The 15,296-nt window shown below is 42.5% G+C and overlaps 1 protein-coding gene across 1 annotated transcript in view; it reads left to right on the top strand.

Annotated features, from left to right (window-relative positions):
- Nucleotides 1-301: 301 nt before the first annotated feature.
- The window catches only part of LOC109243631, a 29,756-nt gene continuing 14,761 nt past the window's right edge, over nt 302-15,296 (top strand). Inside the window, exons 1-4 of the mRNA XM_019410590.1 lie at nt 302-389; nt 527-582; nt 688-931; nt 1,833-2,133. Of these exons, the coding sequence (XP_019266135.1) occupies nt 302-389; nt 527-582; nt 688-931; nt 1,833-2,133 (689 nt within the window). The remainder of the gene's footprint in view (nt 390-526; nt 583-687; nt 932-1,832; nt 2,134-15,296) is intronic.

Genomic DNA, 15,296 nt, shown 5'->3' with positions numbered 1-15,296 from the left:
TTCACCTGTTCTTGGGCCAACAAAAAAGCTCGACTGCAACTACTATAAGAAGCCAGGTCATACAATCGACAAATATTACAAATTGCATGGGTTCCCATCTGACTTCAAGTTCACTAAGAATAAAAGAGTTGTTGAAACAGTTCAGGTCATCCCTGTGACTGACAATTCCACTGAGTTCACTGATAAATGTCAGTCCTCAGTATCTTCCTTCACACCTCAATACTTCCAACAATTGCAAGAGTTGGTCTCTTTACTTCAAACTAGTTGTCTTAACTCTGAGAAACATGCACCTCAGCCTGAAATGCTTACAATATCTGCCAACTTTGCAAGTAAGATAGCCCGTTTCTTTGGTGAAAAGATAGCTTGTGCTACTCATAGTGCTGGTTCTTGTATGTGTTTTCATTCTAAGATTTTTGTTAAGTACTGAATAGACTCAGGTGAAAGTGATCACATGAAAAATCCTTACTTACACATGTTCATGATCTTCCTGTTCCTTATTTAATCACTCTTCCAAATGGGTACAAAGTTAAAGTAACTCCTGTAGGATCTTTAGCTTTGACTCCTACTTTTATCTTGGAAAATGTACTCTTTATTCCTAGTTTTAGATATAATCTTCTTTCAATTCATAAATTGATAGTTCAATTACATTGTAATATTTTGTTTACCTCAACTTCTTGTATATTGCAGGCCCCTTCTCTGAAGAGGACACTGGTTCTTGGTGATCTGGTTCAAGGAATTTACATCGTGCACAAACCCACTATCATCTTTACTACTACTGATTTTGATTCTCACCTTATCCCTGCTTCTTTACAATCTATAAATAATGTCACTATCCCTGCCCCTTTACAATCTGCAAGTAATGCCATTATCCCTGATCCCTTACATTCTGTAAATAGTGCGAATAAGACTTCTAGTTCAACATGTAATACAGGTTCCTCTAACGATAAAACTGTTGAACTATGGCATTCTAGACTTGGTCATATTCCTTTTTCCAAAATGTCAAAAAAAATGGAATTTCTTTACCAGCATGCAATAAACAACCTTATTTGTAATATATGTCCATTGGCTAGACAACAAAACATTTCCTTTCCATACAGTAAAATTTCTACATAGATTTTTGATCTCATTCATGTGGACCTTTGGGGCCCTTACCACACCTCCACTTATTCTAGCTATAGATATTTTCTCACTATAGTGGATGATTATAGTAGAGTAACTTGAACCCATTTCCTGAGCTGCAAGAGCAAGTTTTTACCATACTGAAAACCTTCTTTTGTATGGTAGGGACTCTGTTCAATATGAAAGTTAACTACTTAGATCGGATAATGCACTGGAGTTAGGATCTAGCCTTAAAAATTCTTCTCCACACACCCCTCAACAAAATGGTGTGGTGGAAAGGAAGCACAAATACCTCCTTGAGACAATAAGAGCTCTTTTATTTCAATCTTGCCTTCCCACTTCTTACTGGGGTGATTGTGTTATTACAGCCACTTATCTCATTAATAGATTCTCAAGAACTGTTTTATTTGGGAACTATCCACATGAAGTAATGTTTAAATCCCCTCCTTCTTATCAACATCTCAGAGCATTTGGTTATTTATGTTATGTTAACACACCAAAGACTCTTCGAGATAAGTTTAAACCCAGATCCTCTGCATGTGTATTCATTGGGTATCCTTTTTCCAAAAAGGGATACAAAGTACTTCAACTTAATACCAAGAAAATTACACTACCTAGAGATATTACTTTTCATGAGTCCATCTTCTCTTATAAATCTGGAAACCCTACATATACTTTTTATCATCCTAATCCAATGCATAATTCTGAAACAGGCCTAAATGATGCAGCTAGGTATGACACCACATCCCGTTTTTCTCCTCATTCTACTTCTACTGTCCCTGTTTCTCCAACTCATGTTTCTTCTCTACCTCTAGTTACATCTTCTCCAGCCCCTGCTTCTTCTCCACCTCCAGTCACCTCTTCTCCTATTCTTGATCCTCCTTCTTCTAGTTCCCCTTTGAGAAGATCTTCTAGGACTCATACTTTCCAATACTTGCAAGACTATATTTGTTATTCAACCCCTACTTCACCTCTTTCTACACTCACCAACTGTTCCATTGTTCCTAATCACTTGTGCTTAAGTAGTTTATCTTCTAATAATCAATATTTAGTAAGAATGTTAGTACTGTGCAGGAACCTGCCACTTTTCAGCAGGTTGTTCTTCACCTAGTGTAACAGGAAGCAATGAATAAAGAATTTGAGGCTTTTGTGGCTAACCACACCTGGTCTATTGTTCCTTTACCTTAAGGGAATGTCACGACCTCAAAACCAACCCGATCATGATGGTGCCTATCATGGAACTAGGCCAGCCGACACATTCCCAAAATAATACGACAGTTCATTAAAATTTAGATAATAACCTTTTGCATACTAAAATTTCCATACAAAAAAGATAAATTCAAATAAAAACCAAATGCAGAAATAAAAGCCCGACCTCCGGTGTCACTAAGTCATGAGAAAATACTACAACCGTTTTGAAATATAACAAGACTAAAATAGTCTAGAAATCAACTACTAATATCTATAGGGAGATAGGAGAGAGAAGGGCAAGTCTATGATCACCATGCAGCTACCTTGCCAACTCCAAAATATTCGCGACGGATGAAAATCAACGCTCGCTAGCACGTCCAGCAACCCCTGGATCTGCACACAAGGTGAAGGGAGTAATGTGAGTATGCCAAATCAGTAAGTAATAAACGTAAATAAAGACTGAGCAGTAGGAAACACATAAAATCCACATCAAGAAAACTCAGTAAGTACAACATGCTTTCAAACCGGTGTATGAGTCAAATCATCTCATTTAAAATCATTTTCAATCATTTGAAGATGCTTTTCAACAGTTTCAACAGAGACTCAATGCAATTTAGAGTAAAATTGATGAAAATTGTAAACAGCCCCTCGGGCAAAACATAGTTCGTATACAGCCCCTCGGGCAACATGAATCATAAACCGCCCCTCGGGCATAACATCACTCAGAATCAACCCCTCGGGATACCTCACAATTACTCGTAAACAGCCCCTGAGGCACAATATGAATCAAGAACACCCTCACGGGAAAAACATCATATCACTCACTCAGGGTACCTGCGCTCACTGGGGATGTGCAGACTCCGGAGGGGCTCCTACAGCCTAAGCGCTATAACAAGCCACCTCGTGGCGTAAATCAATCAGGCCCTCGGCCTCTCATAATCACAAATCAGTAATAACATGTTGCGACGCGCAGCCCGATCCCATAATATCCTCACAACACAATCCCTCGGCCTCATTCAGTCAGAAACCTCTCAAGCCACTCGGGCTCTCAGTAAAACAGGGTGCTCAGCCCAAAATATCATTTTATGCATCAAAACGGGGTAATAAAGACTGAGTTATGAAATAAGTAAAATATAGCATGACTGAGTACAGATCTTAAGTCAAAACAGTGAGGAAATAATAAGAAAAGGCCCCTAAAGGTCCAAACAGCTTGGCACAAGGCCCAAATATGGCATCCAGCCCAAATTATAGAAATTCTTTCTAAAACACATAAGTATAATATAGTTTTCAATCAAATACGCAACGTAATAGTTGCTACGGGACGGACCAAGTCATAATCCTCAACGGTGCACGCCCACACGCTCGTCACCTAGCACGTGCGTCACCTCGCAATAGTGAAACGATGTGAAATCCGGGGCTTCATACCCTCAGGACAAGATTTACAATCATTACTTACCTCGAACCTGTCAAATCCCTACTCCGCGACGCCCTTGCCTCTGGAATCGGCCTCCAAACGTCCTGAGTCTGACCAAAAGCAATACAATGAAGTCAATATTGGCCAAGGAACCAATTCCATACGAAAAATTATCAATTTATACCAAAATCCTGAAATTCACCCAAACCCGGCCCCCCGGGCCCACGTCTGGGAATCCAACAAAAATCACATCCTAGAAACTCGTTTCACTCACGAGTCTATACATACCAAAATTATCAAAATCCGTCATTAAATGGTCCCTCAAATCCTCAAATTAAACTCTCCAATTTCCAAGCCCTAACCCCTCAATTTCATCCCTAATTTCTACCGAACTTAAAAAACTGAAAAAATTACCATAATCACAAGTATTGAGCTCAAGTAACTTACCCCAATGAGTATCCCCTTGATTCCCTCTTCAAAACCCTCCAAAAAGCTCCAAGTCCGAACAAGAATGGTGAAAAAATAACGCAACTTCGCTAAGTCTCCCTTTTATACATACTGCCCAGCATTTTCTGCATCCGCGGTCCCCATGTCGCTTATGCGACGCCGCACCTGCGGAAAATCCATCACAGGTGCGGCTTCCACTTAATACTCAGAATCTGCTTCTGCGGTCAAATACCCGCATCTGCGCACCTGCGGCTCCTGCCCTTCTCATCTATGGCCGCTTCTGCGGCTGCTCTTGCGCTTCTGCAGGCCCACACCTGCGGTCCCCATTCTGCAGGTGCGGTTATGACAGCTGAGAACAATTCTTCAGCATTCCTTCAACTTCCATCCTTGATCCGTCAACCACCCGAAATCAACCCGAGGCCCTCGGGACCTCTACCAAACATACCAACAAGTCACATATCAACATTCAAACTTAGTCGATCCTTTGGAACACTCAAAACAACCTCAAATACCAAATCACCCTCGGATTCAAGCCTAAGAACTTCTAAACTTCCGAATTCCTCAAACGATGCCGAACCCTACCAAATCACCTCCGAATGACCTGAAATTTTGCACACACATCACAAATGACACTACGAACTTACTCCAATTTCCAAAATTTTCATTCCGACCCCAATATCAAAATTTCCACTGCCGACCGAGAAATGCCAATTTTCCAATTTTGCCAATTCAAGCCTAAATCTACCACGGACCTCCAAATCACATTTCGGAACATCAGAATTCACATCCGAGATCATCTACACATAAGTGAACATCCGGTTGACTTTTCCAACTTAAACTTCTAAATAGGAGACTAAGTGTCTCATTCCACACCGAAACCGCTCCGAACCCAAACCAACCAACACGATACGATGAAATATCGTTGAAGAACACAAAAGGAAGCAGAAATGGGAGAAACGGGCTGTAACTCATGAAACGACCGGCCGGGTCGTTACATCCTCCCCCTCTTAAACAAGCGTTCGTCCTCGAACGAGTCAAGAAACATACCTGAAGCCTCAAACAAGTGTGGATATCTTCTCCTCATCTCCCGCTCGGTCTCCCAAGTAGCCTCCTCCACGGGCCGACCTCTCCACTGCACTTTCACTGAAGCTATATTCTTTGATCTCAATTTTCGAACCTGCCGCTCCAAAATAGCCACTAGCTCCACATCATAAGTCAAATTACCATCTAACTGAATCGTGATGAAATCCAAAATATGAGACGAATCGCCTACATACTTCCGGAGCAATGAAACATGAAATACCGGATGCACACCCGACAAGCTAGGTGGCAAGGCAAGCTCATAAGCCACCTCCCCAATCCTCCGAAGCACCTCAAAAGGCCCAATGAACTGAGGGCTCAATTTGTCCTTCTTCCCAAATCTCATAACACCCTTCATGGGTGAAACCTTCAGTAGAACCTTTTCCCCAACCATGTAAGACACATCACAAACCTTTCTGTCAGCATAACTCTTTTGTCTCGACTGCACTGTACGAAGCCGCTCCTGAATCACTTTCACCTTGTCCAAAACATCCTGTACCAAGTCTGTACCCAAAAGCCTAGCCTCGCCCGACTCAAACCAACCTACTGGAGATCTACATCACCTCCCATATAGAGCCTCATATGGAGCCATCTGAATACTCGACTGATAACTGTTGTTATATGCAAACTCCGCGAGCGGTAGAAACTGGTCCCATGAACCCCCAAAATTAATGACACAAGCGCGCAACATGTCCTCCAATAACTGGATAGTGCGCTCGGACTGCCCGTCCGTCTGAGGGTGAAAAGTTGTGCTCAACTCAACCTGAGTACCCAACTCTCGCTACATAGCCCTCCAAAGCTGCGATGTAAGCTGAGAACCTCCATTTGAAATGATGGAAATCGGGACACCATGTAGGCGAACAATCTCTCGGGTATAAATTTCAGCTAACCGCTCTGAAGAATAGGTGGTACACATAGGAATGAAGTGCATGGACTTGGTCGGCCGATCCACAATCACCCAAATAGCATCTGTCACACCTCCTTTTTTTACCTACCCGATAGGGGATATAAGGGAGTTTTTCCAATTAAAGTGACATTATTCCAAATGGGATTATTTTATTTATTTTCTTCAGAGTCGCCACTTGGAATAGTTTATTTGGTGTCTCAAGTCACCTGTTTATTTTAAAATCCCAAATCGAGGAAATGTCGACTTTATTTAAAAGTCTGTGAAACCAGAAATTCTAAGTAAGGAATTCTGTTAACACGGGAGAAGGTGTTAGGCATTCCCGGGTTCCGTGGTTCTAGCACGGTCGCTTGAACTGTTAATATTGGCCTATTATCTGATTTACTACATGTTTTAAACCTATTGTGCATTTTAGCTTTATAACCGCTTTTAATTATTGTTGTTTTTAGGAAGATCCAATGCTATTTAAACACGTCATAAACCACGCTACATAAAATGCACCCGTGGTTCGCAACACGCTTTATTTAATATTGTTGAAGATTGAAATTGGGTCACATGAAATGTACACCCGGATTTTAGTAATTAAAAATTACAACTACGTCACGGGAACCGTACCCGTAGCTATGATGAATTATTTTAATAACGCGCCTAAAGCAACTACGAAGATTCAATTTTTAATAGCAACATTTGTGAGGGCCATGGATGATTTAATTTATGGCACACCTCAAATCTTTTCTATAAGGGTTAGTTCTTGATCTAATTTTATGAGGGCCATAAATTATAGGTTTGATTTGGCATGGCACACCTCACTTATTGCATTTTTAGAGGAAGGTTACACTTGATTGGAATAGCTAAGTTTAAATTAGTTCTATAGGAAAGAGGTGTGGGCTTAGGCGTTTATTATTGGGTTTAATGGGAAGGTTCAACTTTTGACCAAGCTGCATTTTGGGCTCAAGGCTGGGTCCAACAGAGAACAGGAAAAACACAAGGGCTCTTGCCCTATGGTTGGGATTTTAACGAGTGTTTGCCCATATTGGGCTTCAGGCGGGCCCAGTTGTGAATTTTTATCGGCTGGGCCTATCCACCCTTTCATTTTTAGCCACAATATGCACATTAGTCAAAAAGCTATAAGTAAATTCACTTTTAAATAGGAAAACCAAAATACAACTCCAGTTTGAAAACTAATTATACTACGTATGATTTGCAAGACATATTATACTATAATTCACAAGAGAAAAGCATTTACAACTGGGTCTAGTTATTGGGTTCAATGCCCAGGCCCAATGGCCTAGGCCCAGACTAGTTGCGATTTATTTTTCCCCATCTGGGCTCATACGCAACTCTAGCCCAGCTTGAATCACAGCAACGGGCCTTGAAGATCTGGCCTATGGCCTTGGCAATGTTAAAGAGTAAATATCTTATAGACATGATTTCTACCCCTTTGGCATGCATTCAGTCCCATCCCCTTTCACTATACCCCAGTAGTTATTACAAAGTTATTTACAAAGGTTATTACAGAACGAGCGAATCAGAAGGAATAATAAAATTACATCAGTGATTACATCTACATCTAATCAGCCTAATCCAGACTCAAAGTCTAATAATATGAGATAAACCAACTTCCAGGATCGGATTTTCAAAGCCTTTCTCTTTTGGGATGTGTCAAAGTTCCAAGGAACTTCAAGAATTCAAGGCAATGCTTACACCCCAAATATCATTGCAGAGTTAAGAACATAGTGCAGTGTGGAAGGGCCAGCCCTCAAATGTCCAAGTTCAGAGGGAACTCAAGGTCCCAAGGCAAGGCTTATAGGAGGGGGCAGAACTTAGAGACTAGGAGTAAGTGTAAGTGCAATGAAAGGGAATTAGGGGGAGCCAGGGCAGGCTGGTAGTCATGCTCAGCAACTGGAATGCTGGCACACCCCTGACCAGCCGGTCAGCTTAAAAATTACAGAGTAAGGACCTTTTGAAGGTCAGGTTCAGCCCTGGACAGCAACTTGGATGCTGCCAGGCTATACCTTAACTCAATACACATAAGGGAATGGGGGTATGGGAAATTGAAAGAGGCTAGGATCCAAAGGAACCAGTTTTAATCCATGACAATAACTTTGTATATTGCCATGTCTTAAACTACAGCCCAAGCACATAAAAGGGGGATGCAGATAGGGATTCATTGCAGCAACAGATAGCAAGACATAAGTATTACTTTAAAGTTGAACTCTACAAAGCAGTAAAGTAGGCATGGGCATAAAAGCTTGTAAATAAACACATTGGAGTTGATGCTAGAATCAAAAGTAGGACATACCAGTTTCAGAAAAATTAATGAAAAGCAGAAGCTTTGGTAAGCCAAATTGCCAGCAAGCAATGCAAAAGATCTCAGAAGAGAGTAAAGAGTGCAAGAGAGTTTGTGATTCGAAAATCAGTGAATGAGGATTGTTGAAAGTATAGAACGGAAGGCCCTTTTTATAGTGCAGCAAGTAAGTACGAAAAGGTAAGGAAAATAACCTTGAAAATCAATTTTCCTTCAATTAAAGGATTCTGATTTCCAACGGGTAAAGATAATTAAGGAAAGGGTCAATCAGAATATTTTCCCAAGCAGTACAATAAAGGGTAAATACATAAAAACTATTTAAGTTAAAAGTATAGTGGTACTTGATTTGTGAAAAACAAGGAAAGGGAATCAGTAAAACATCCAGTAAAAGAACCAAGTTGAAAGCCTTGTTCGATTGAACCGAGTCAAAAAAGTGGTAAAGGAAAGTTTAATTTAGGGGAATATCAGTAACAATCAAGTAAGCAACATTAAAGGGATTCAGAATCAATTAACAGTTGGCAAAAGCTTTGAAAGAGAAGCTCTCATATATAAAACACATAGACATGTCAAGAAAGAAGGATGTCATGCTAATTACGAAAGACTAGCAAGAAAGTTTCAAAATCACAAACGCAGAAAAAGTTCAAATTCAGTTCATAAACTCGGAGTGAGTCTGAGAGTTCAAGGCTCCAAAGTAGAACCCTTGTCCAAACACAAAATCAAACTTGCCAAAGAAACCCCCAAATCTTAGGGTTTTTAAACTCGAATTCGACACAGAGATTAGAAGGCAAGCTATTGAAACAGACTCAGAGACCTCTTTCAGAGTGTCATGAGAAAACATACAAACACAATAGCAGGTTCAAGGCAAATACAACATAGAAACTAATTTGAAGTACAGGGAACAAGTTTCAAGAAAAGCTTGGAATTTAAACGAGTTCAAGAGATAAAGGGGTAGTGTAAACTTAAGGAAATAGTTGATGAAACACGTCTAGAAAGAAAAAATTCTCGTAAAGGCAAACAAAAGACTAAAACTCAGTAGGAAAACCCAGTAAAGGAACACATAAGATAGGCATGTGAGAGCATGATATTGAAACATGTAGGAGACAGAACGGAGCACAACAGAAAACTCCATAATACAGCAAATATAAGAAAAAACGAAAAAGCATGCGAGTCAGAAAAGAGCTAATAAGAACATAGCAGGGATCGATTCACACCAAGAAAAGAAGAAGAAGAAGAAGAAGAGTCAGAAACATTTTCAAGAACCTTTTCCAGAAACCCTAATCGAAAAGAAGTAACTTTTTGAAAGAAAATCGGAGAAAATGTTTAAGAAACTTAAGCAATATTGCAAACATATAACAGATCTAAAAATAATCGGAGAGAACCTCGATAGTTAGGATTTCAGATGAACCCTAGAATGAGAAAGGCTTCGAAAATGTCCGATCTAAGTCGGATGAGGTCAGAATCAGGCTCAGAAGACCAAGACCCACCGGAGCAAGGCCAGAGATTGCTGGAATCCTCGAATCGGTGAAGGTCTGAGTGAAGACCCTCGAGGTCTGGCCTCGAACCTTCGAGCAACAGGCATGTAGGAGCCGTAGGAGGTGAGTATAGGCTGTCCATGGCCTGAGAAGCCATGGACTCCGGTGAAAACACGGTGGAACAAGGTAGGGGGAGGCTAGGGTTCCGAAGAACCTTGAGAGAATTTGGGGATTCAAAGCCGGCTGAAGGGTGGAAATGAATTAGGGTTGGTGGTAGTCGGTGAATTGTGACCGAACCCATAAGGCTACCTACGTAGCCCCTCTTAAACGGGAATCAGGTCAGGCGTAGATCAAATTACATCATACAGAAATCATAATGATTACACATAATAGCGTTTGACTGCATCTGAATTAATTGGCTTTGGCCAGACTTCTCCATCCATCTCTGCGAGTATGAGGGCCCCTCCTGTTAGGACCCGATGAACCATGTACGGGCCTTGCCAGTTTGGAGAGAACTTCCCTTTGGATTCATCTTGATGTGGGAAAATCTTCTTCAACACCAGTTGCCCTAGTGTGAACCGTCTTGGTTTGACTCTCTTGTTGAAGGCTCTGGACATCCTGTTCTGATACAATTGACCATGACAAACTGTGTTCAGTCTTTTCCCGTCTATGAGGGCTAACTGCTCATAGCGACTTTTTACCCATTCTGCATCTTCAAGTTCCGCTTCCTGTATAATCTTCAGGGAGGGAATCTCTACTTCGGCTGGGATGACTGCCTCGGTACCGTAAACCAGCATATAAGGAGTTGCCCCAGTTGATGTACGGACTGTGGTACGGTATCCCAACAGAGCAAATGATAGCTTTTCGTGCCACTGCTTGTGTTTTTCTATCGTTTTCCTTAGTATTTTCTTGATGTTCTTATTGGCTGATTCTACAGCTCCATTCATCTGAGGTCTGTAGGCTGTAGAATTCCTGTGCTTAATCTTGAACGTCTCACACATTGCCCTCATCAGATCACTGTTGAGATTTGAACCATTATCAGTGATGATTGACTCTGGGACGCCGAACCGGCAAATGATATGGTCGCGGACAAAGTCTGCCACAACCTTCTTGGTTACTGCCTTATACGATGCTGCTTCAACCCATTTGGTGAAATAATCAATTGCCACTAGAATGAACCTGTGCCCGTTTGATGCGGCAGGCTCGACAGGCCCGATGACATCCATTCCCCAAGCGGCGAACGGCCATGGTGAGCTTGTTGCATTGAGCTCGTTAGGAGGCACCTTTATCATGTCTGCATGAATCCGGCAGCGATGGCATCTCCGAACATACTGGATGCAGTCTGTCTCCATATTCATCCAGAAATAACCGGCCCGGAGTATTTTCTTGGATAAGACAAAACCATTCATATGCGGACCACATGTCCCTGCATGAACTTCTTCCAACAACCTGGATGCTTGCTTTGCTTCGACACACCTTAGTAATCCCAAATCAGGAGTCCTCCCATACAGGATTCCTCCGCTGTGAAAGAAGTGATTGGATAGCCTCCGCAATGTGCTCTTTTGAGTAGTGTTCGCGAGTTCTGGATACTCTCCTGTCGACAGATACTTCTTAATGTCATGAAACCATGGTTTTCCATCTGCTTCTTTCTCGACATGAGCACAGTAAGCGGGTTGATCCTGGATTTTTACTGCAATTGGATCAATGAAGTTCTTATTTGGATGCTGAATCATGGATGATAAAGTGGCCAATGCATCGGCGAACTCATTCTGGACTCTGGGGACATGGCGGAATTCTGTCTTTGTAAACCTCTTCCTCAACTCCTAAACGTGATGCAAGTATGGGAGTATCTTGGAGTTCTTGGTTGCCCACTCTTCTCGAACCTGATGTATGAGCAAGTCGAAATCCCCGATCACTAGTAACTCCTGAACGTTCATGTCAATGGCCAGCTTGAGCCCCAAGATGCATGCTTCCTACTCGGCCATGTTGTTGGTACACGGGAACCTGAGCTTGGCGGACACCGGATAATGCTGACCTGTTTCTGATGCTACAACTGCTCCTATGCCAACTGCTTTAAAGTTTGCTCCTCCATCGAAGAACATTCTACAACCGTCATAGGATTCTGCAATGTCTTCTCCTATGAAAGAGACCTCCTCGTCAAGAAAATATGTATTTAGAGGCTCGTATTCTCCACCCACGAGGTTTACGACAAGATGATCAGCCAGTGCTTGTCCTTTGATCGCTTTCTGGGTCACGTAGACAATATCAAATTCACTCAGCAGGATTTTCCATTTGGCTAGCTTGCCCATGGGCATGGGCTTATGAAAGATGTACTTTAGCGGATCCATCCTTGATATGAGATAAGTGGCATAGGCACAGAAATAATGCCTCAACTTCTGAGCTACCCAAGTCAGAGCACAACTTGTACGCTCTAGCAAGGAATACCGGGCCTCATACGGCGTGAACTTCTTGCTGAGATAGTAGACGGCTTGCTCCTTTCTCCCTGTTTCATCATGTTGTCCCAAAACACAACCGAATGCCCCATCCAGTACTGCAAGGTAAAGCAATAGCGGTCTACCCGGTTCGAGCGGAACCAGGACTAGCAGCGTTAACAGGTATTCCTTGATTCTGTCGAAGGCCTTTTGACAATCATTAGTCCATTTAGTGGTGGTGTCTTTTTTCAACATCTTAAAGATTGGTTTACAAATGACAGTGGACTAGGCTATGAACCGACTGATGTAGTTGAGTCTCCCCAAGAAACTCATAACCTCTTTCTTGTTCTTTGGCGGCGGCAATTCCTGAATGGCTTTAACCTTTGACGGATCCAGTTCTATTCCTCGGTGACTTACGATGAACCCAAGCAGTTTTCCGGCGGGAACCCCGAATGCATATTTGGCGGGATTCAATTTCAAGTTGTACCTTCTCAGTCTGTTGAAGAACTTCCTCAGATCTTCCATGTGATTAGTGGCTCTCTTGGATTTGATGATGACGTCGTCTACATACACCTCGATCTCTTTGTGTATCATGTCATGGAAAATAGTAGTCATGGCCCTCATGTAGGTGGCCCCAGCATTCTTCAATCCAAACGGCATCATCTTCTAACAATACATTCCCAACGGCGTGATGAAAGCTGTTTTCTCCGCGTCTTCTTCGTCCATCCATATCTGATGATATCCGGCAAAACAATCGACGAATGACTGCAGCTCGTGCTTGGCGCAGTTGTTGATCAGGATGTGTATGTTCTGTAAGGGGAAGTTGTCTTTTGGACTGGCCCAGTTGAGGTCCCGGTAGTCGACACAGACTCTGACCTTCCCGTCCTTCTTTGGCACTGGCACAATGTTAGCTAACCATGTTGGGTCCTCCACTACCCTGAGGACCTTGGCTTTGACTTGTTTGGTAACTTCTTCCTTGATTTTCAAACTCATATCTGGCTTGGACTTTCTGAGTTTCTGCTTTACCGGCGGACATGTTGGATCTATTGGCAGTTTGTGAGCTACAATAGATGTACTGAGACCGGTTATATCATCATACGACCAGGTAAATATGTCCTCATATTCTTTTAAGAACTCCGTGTACTCTTCCTTTTTGGACGGTGACAAGTGAACGTTGATGCGCGTTTCCTTGACATTCTCTGTATTCCCCAGGTTGACGACCTCAGTTTCGTCCAGGTTAGACTTAGGTCTACTCTCAAATTCCTCGACCTCTTTAACAATCTCTTCTGGTATCTCATCCTCTTCTAAGTCTATATCCGTTTGTTGCGTTACCTCGTCGCATGTCACACTCGTCGGTTCATCAAGACAAGTAATAGTAATGCTGTGTAAAATAAGATAAATGATAGAGAAAAATAATAAGAGCGAGACTTATAAGAAACTGAAATACTTTGATAAATTCCAAAATCGTTATGAACATCGGAGCTCTTTTTAAAATTTTAAAGATAATACTGAAGGGAAATCAACTAGCAAAAAAGTAAAGGATAATGCATAGTGCTTTGTTCAGCCTTGCTACCCCGAAGCTTTCCGGGCTTTGGTGGTTCTGATGGACCAATTGTTGAGGCGCGCTCCTCGGCTCACAGCTTGTATGGAAGGGCCTCCCTCCCCTTCCTCCTCGAGAATGACATGACAGTCCATATTGTCATCTTCCAAGAACAGGTTCTTCATTGCTACCAATGTTTCATCTTCCTCTGACCCATATATGATGTCTGCTGGCTGGAAAGTTTGCTCCAGGCGGGGTATTGGGTGCTCCAGCGGGTAGTAAGGGCCGCACCATGGTGGCGACCAGTTCCTGAATTCTTGCCAAGTATATCCATACCCTAACCCGAAAGTGGTGCCATGTTTCTTCAGTTTGATACGCTTGGCGATTCCTTGGAGGTTCTTGCCAAGCCCTTTGCCAGGTTCATACCCGCTCCAATTCAGTATACTTTCTATCTTGTTATCCCACCACATATCTTTGTCCACGGCGTTGACTCGCTCAATCTGGTGGTAGGTTTCTCCTCCTAGCTTCCTTCTTTCTTCAATCGCTGGGATGGTTTGGCGATTGTATATGGGGTTACTCCTGTTACCATGAATAATCACCTCTTGGTGATCTCACTCGAATTTCACTGCCTGGTGCAGGGTTGATGCTACAGCTCCAGCAGCGTGGATCCAAGGTCATCCCAGTAATAAGTTGTATGATGCTGGGATGTCTATTACTTGAAAATCAACATCGAACCAAGTTGGTCCCATTTGCAGACATAACTGATCTCCCCAATAGTGGACCTTTGGGAACCATCAAAAGCTTTGACGTTGATAGCCCCATCCTTAATTTCATGTAGACTCTTCCCCAATGTTCTGAGGGTCACCAATGGACAAATGTTGAGGCTGGACCCTCCATCAATCAAAGTCCTGGTGATGAAATAGTCTTCGCATTGCACAGTGATGTGCAACGCTTTGTTGTGGCCTAAATCTTCAGGGGGCAACTCATCCTCGTGGAAAGTGATCTTATGACTCTCCAATATCTGCCCAACCATGTTTGCCATCTCTCATCCAGTTATGTTACTGGGTACATACTCCTCGCTCAGTATCTTCATCAGGGCATTCTTGTGTGTCTTGGAGCTCTGCAGTAGAGCTAGAATGGAGATCTGCGCTAGTGTTTTATTTAATTGATCGACAACTGAGTATTCTTTCGCCTGTATCTTCCGCCAGAGATCATCGGGCCCAGTTTCAATAGGCCGTCCAGAGGCCTGCTTATTTGATTCAGCTAAGTGCTCCGGAGTATAAATTCTGCCGGTTCTGGTCATACCCTATGCTGCAATTGCTTCCCCAGACCTAGTTTTCCCCTTCCTTCTTGCCTCGGCGGTATAATCCCAAGGAATGGCCTGTGTAT

The sequence above is a fragment of the Nicotiana attenuata genome, unplaced genomic scaffold, assembly GCF_001879085.1.
Source record: "Nicotiana attenuata strain UT unplaced genomic scaffold, NIATTr2, whole genome shotgun sequence".
In the NCBI taxonomy this organism is placed as follows: domain Eukaryota; kingdom Viridiplantae; phylum Streptophyta; class Magnoliopsida; order Solanales; family Solanaceae; genus Nicotiana; species Nicotiana attenuata.
Note: the sequence above shows the minus strand (reverse complement) of the source record. Positions and strands in the feature narration are given on the sequence as shown.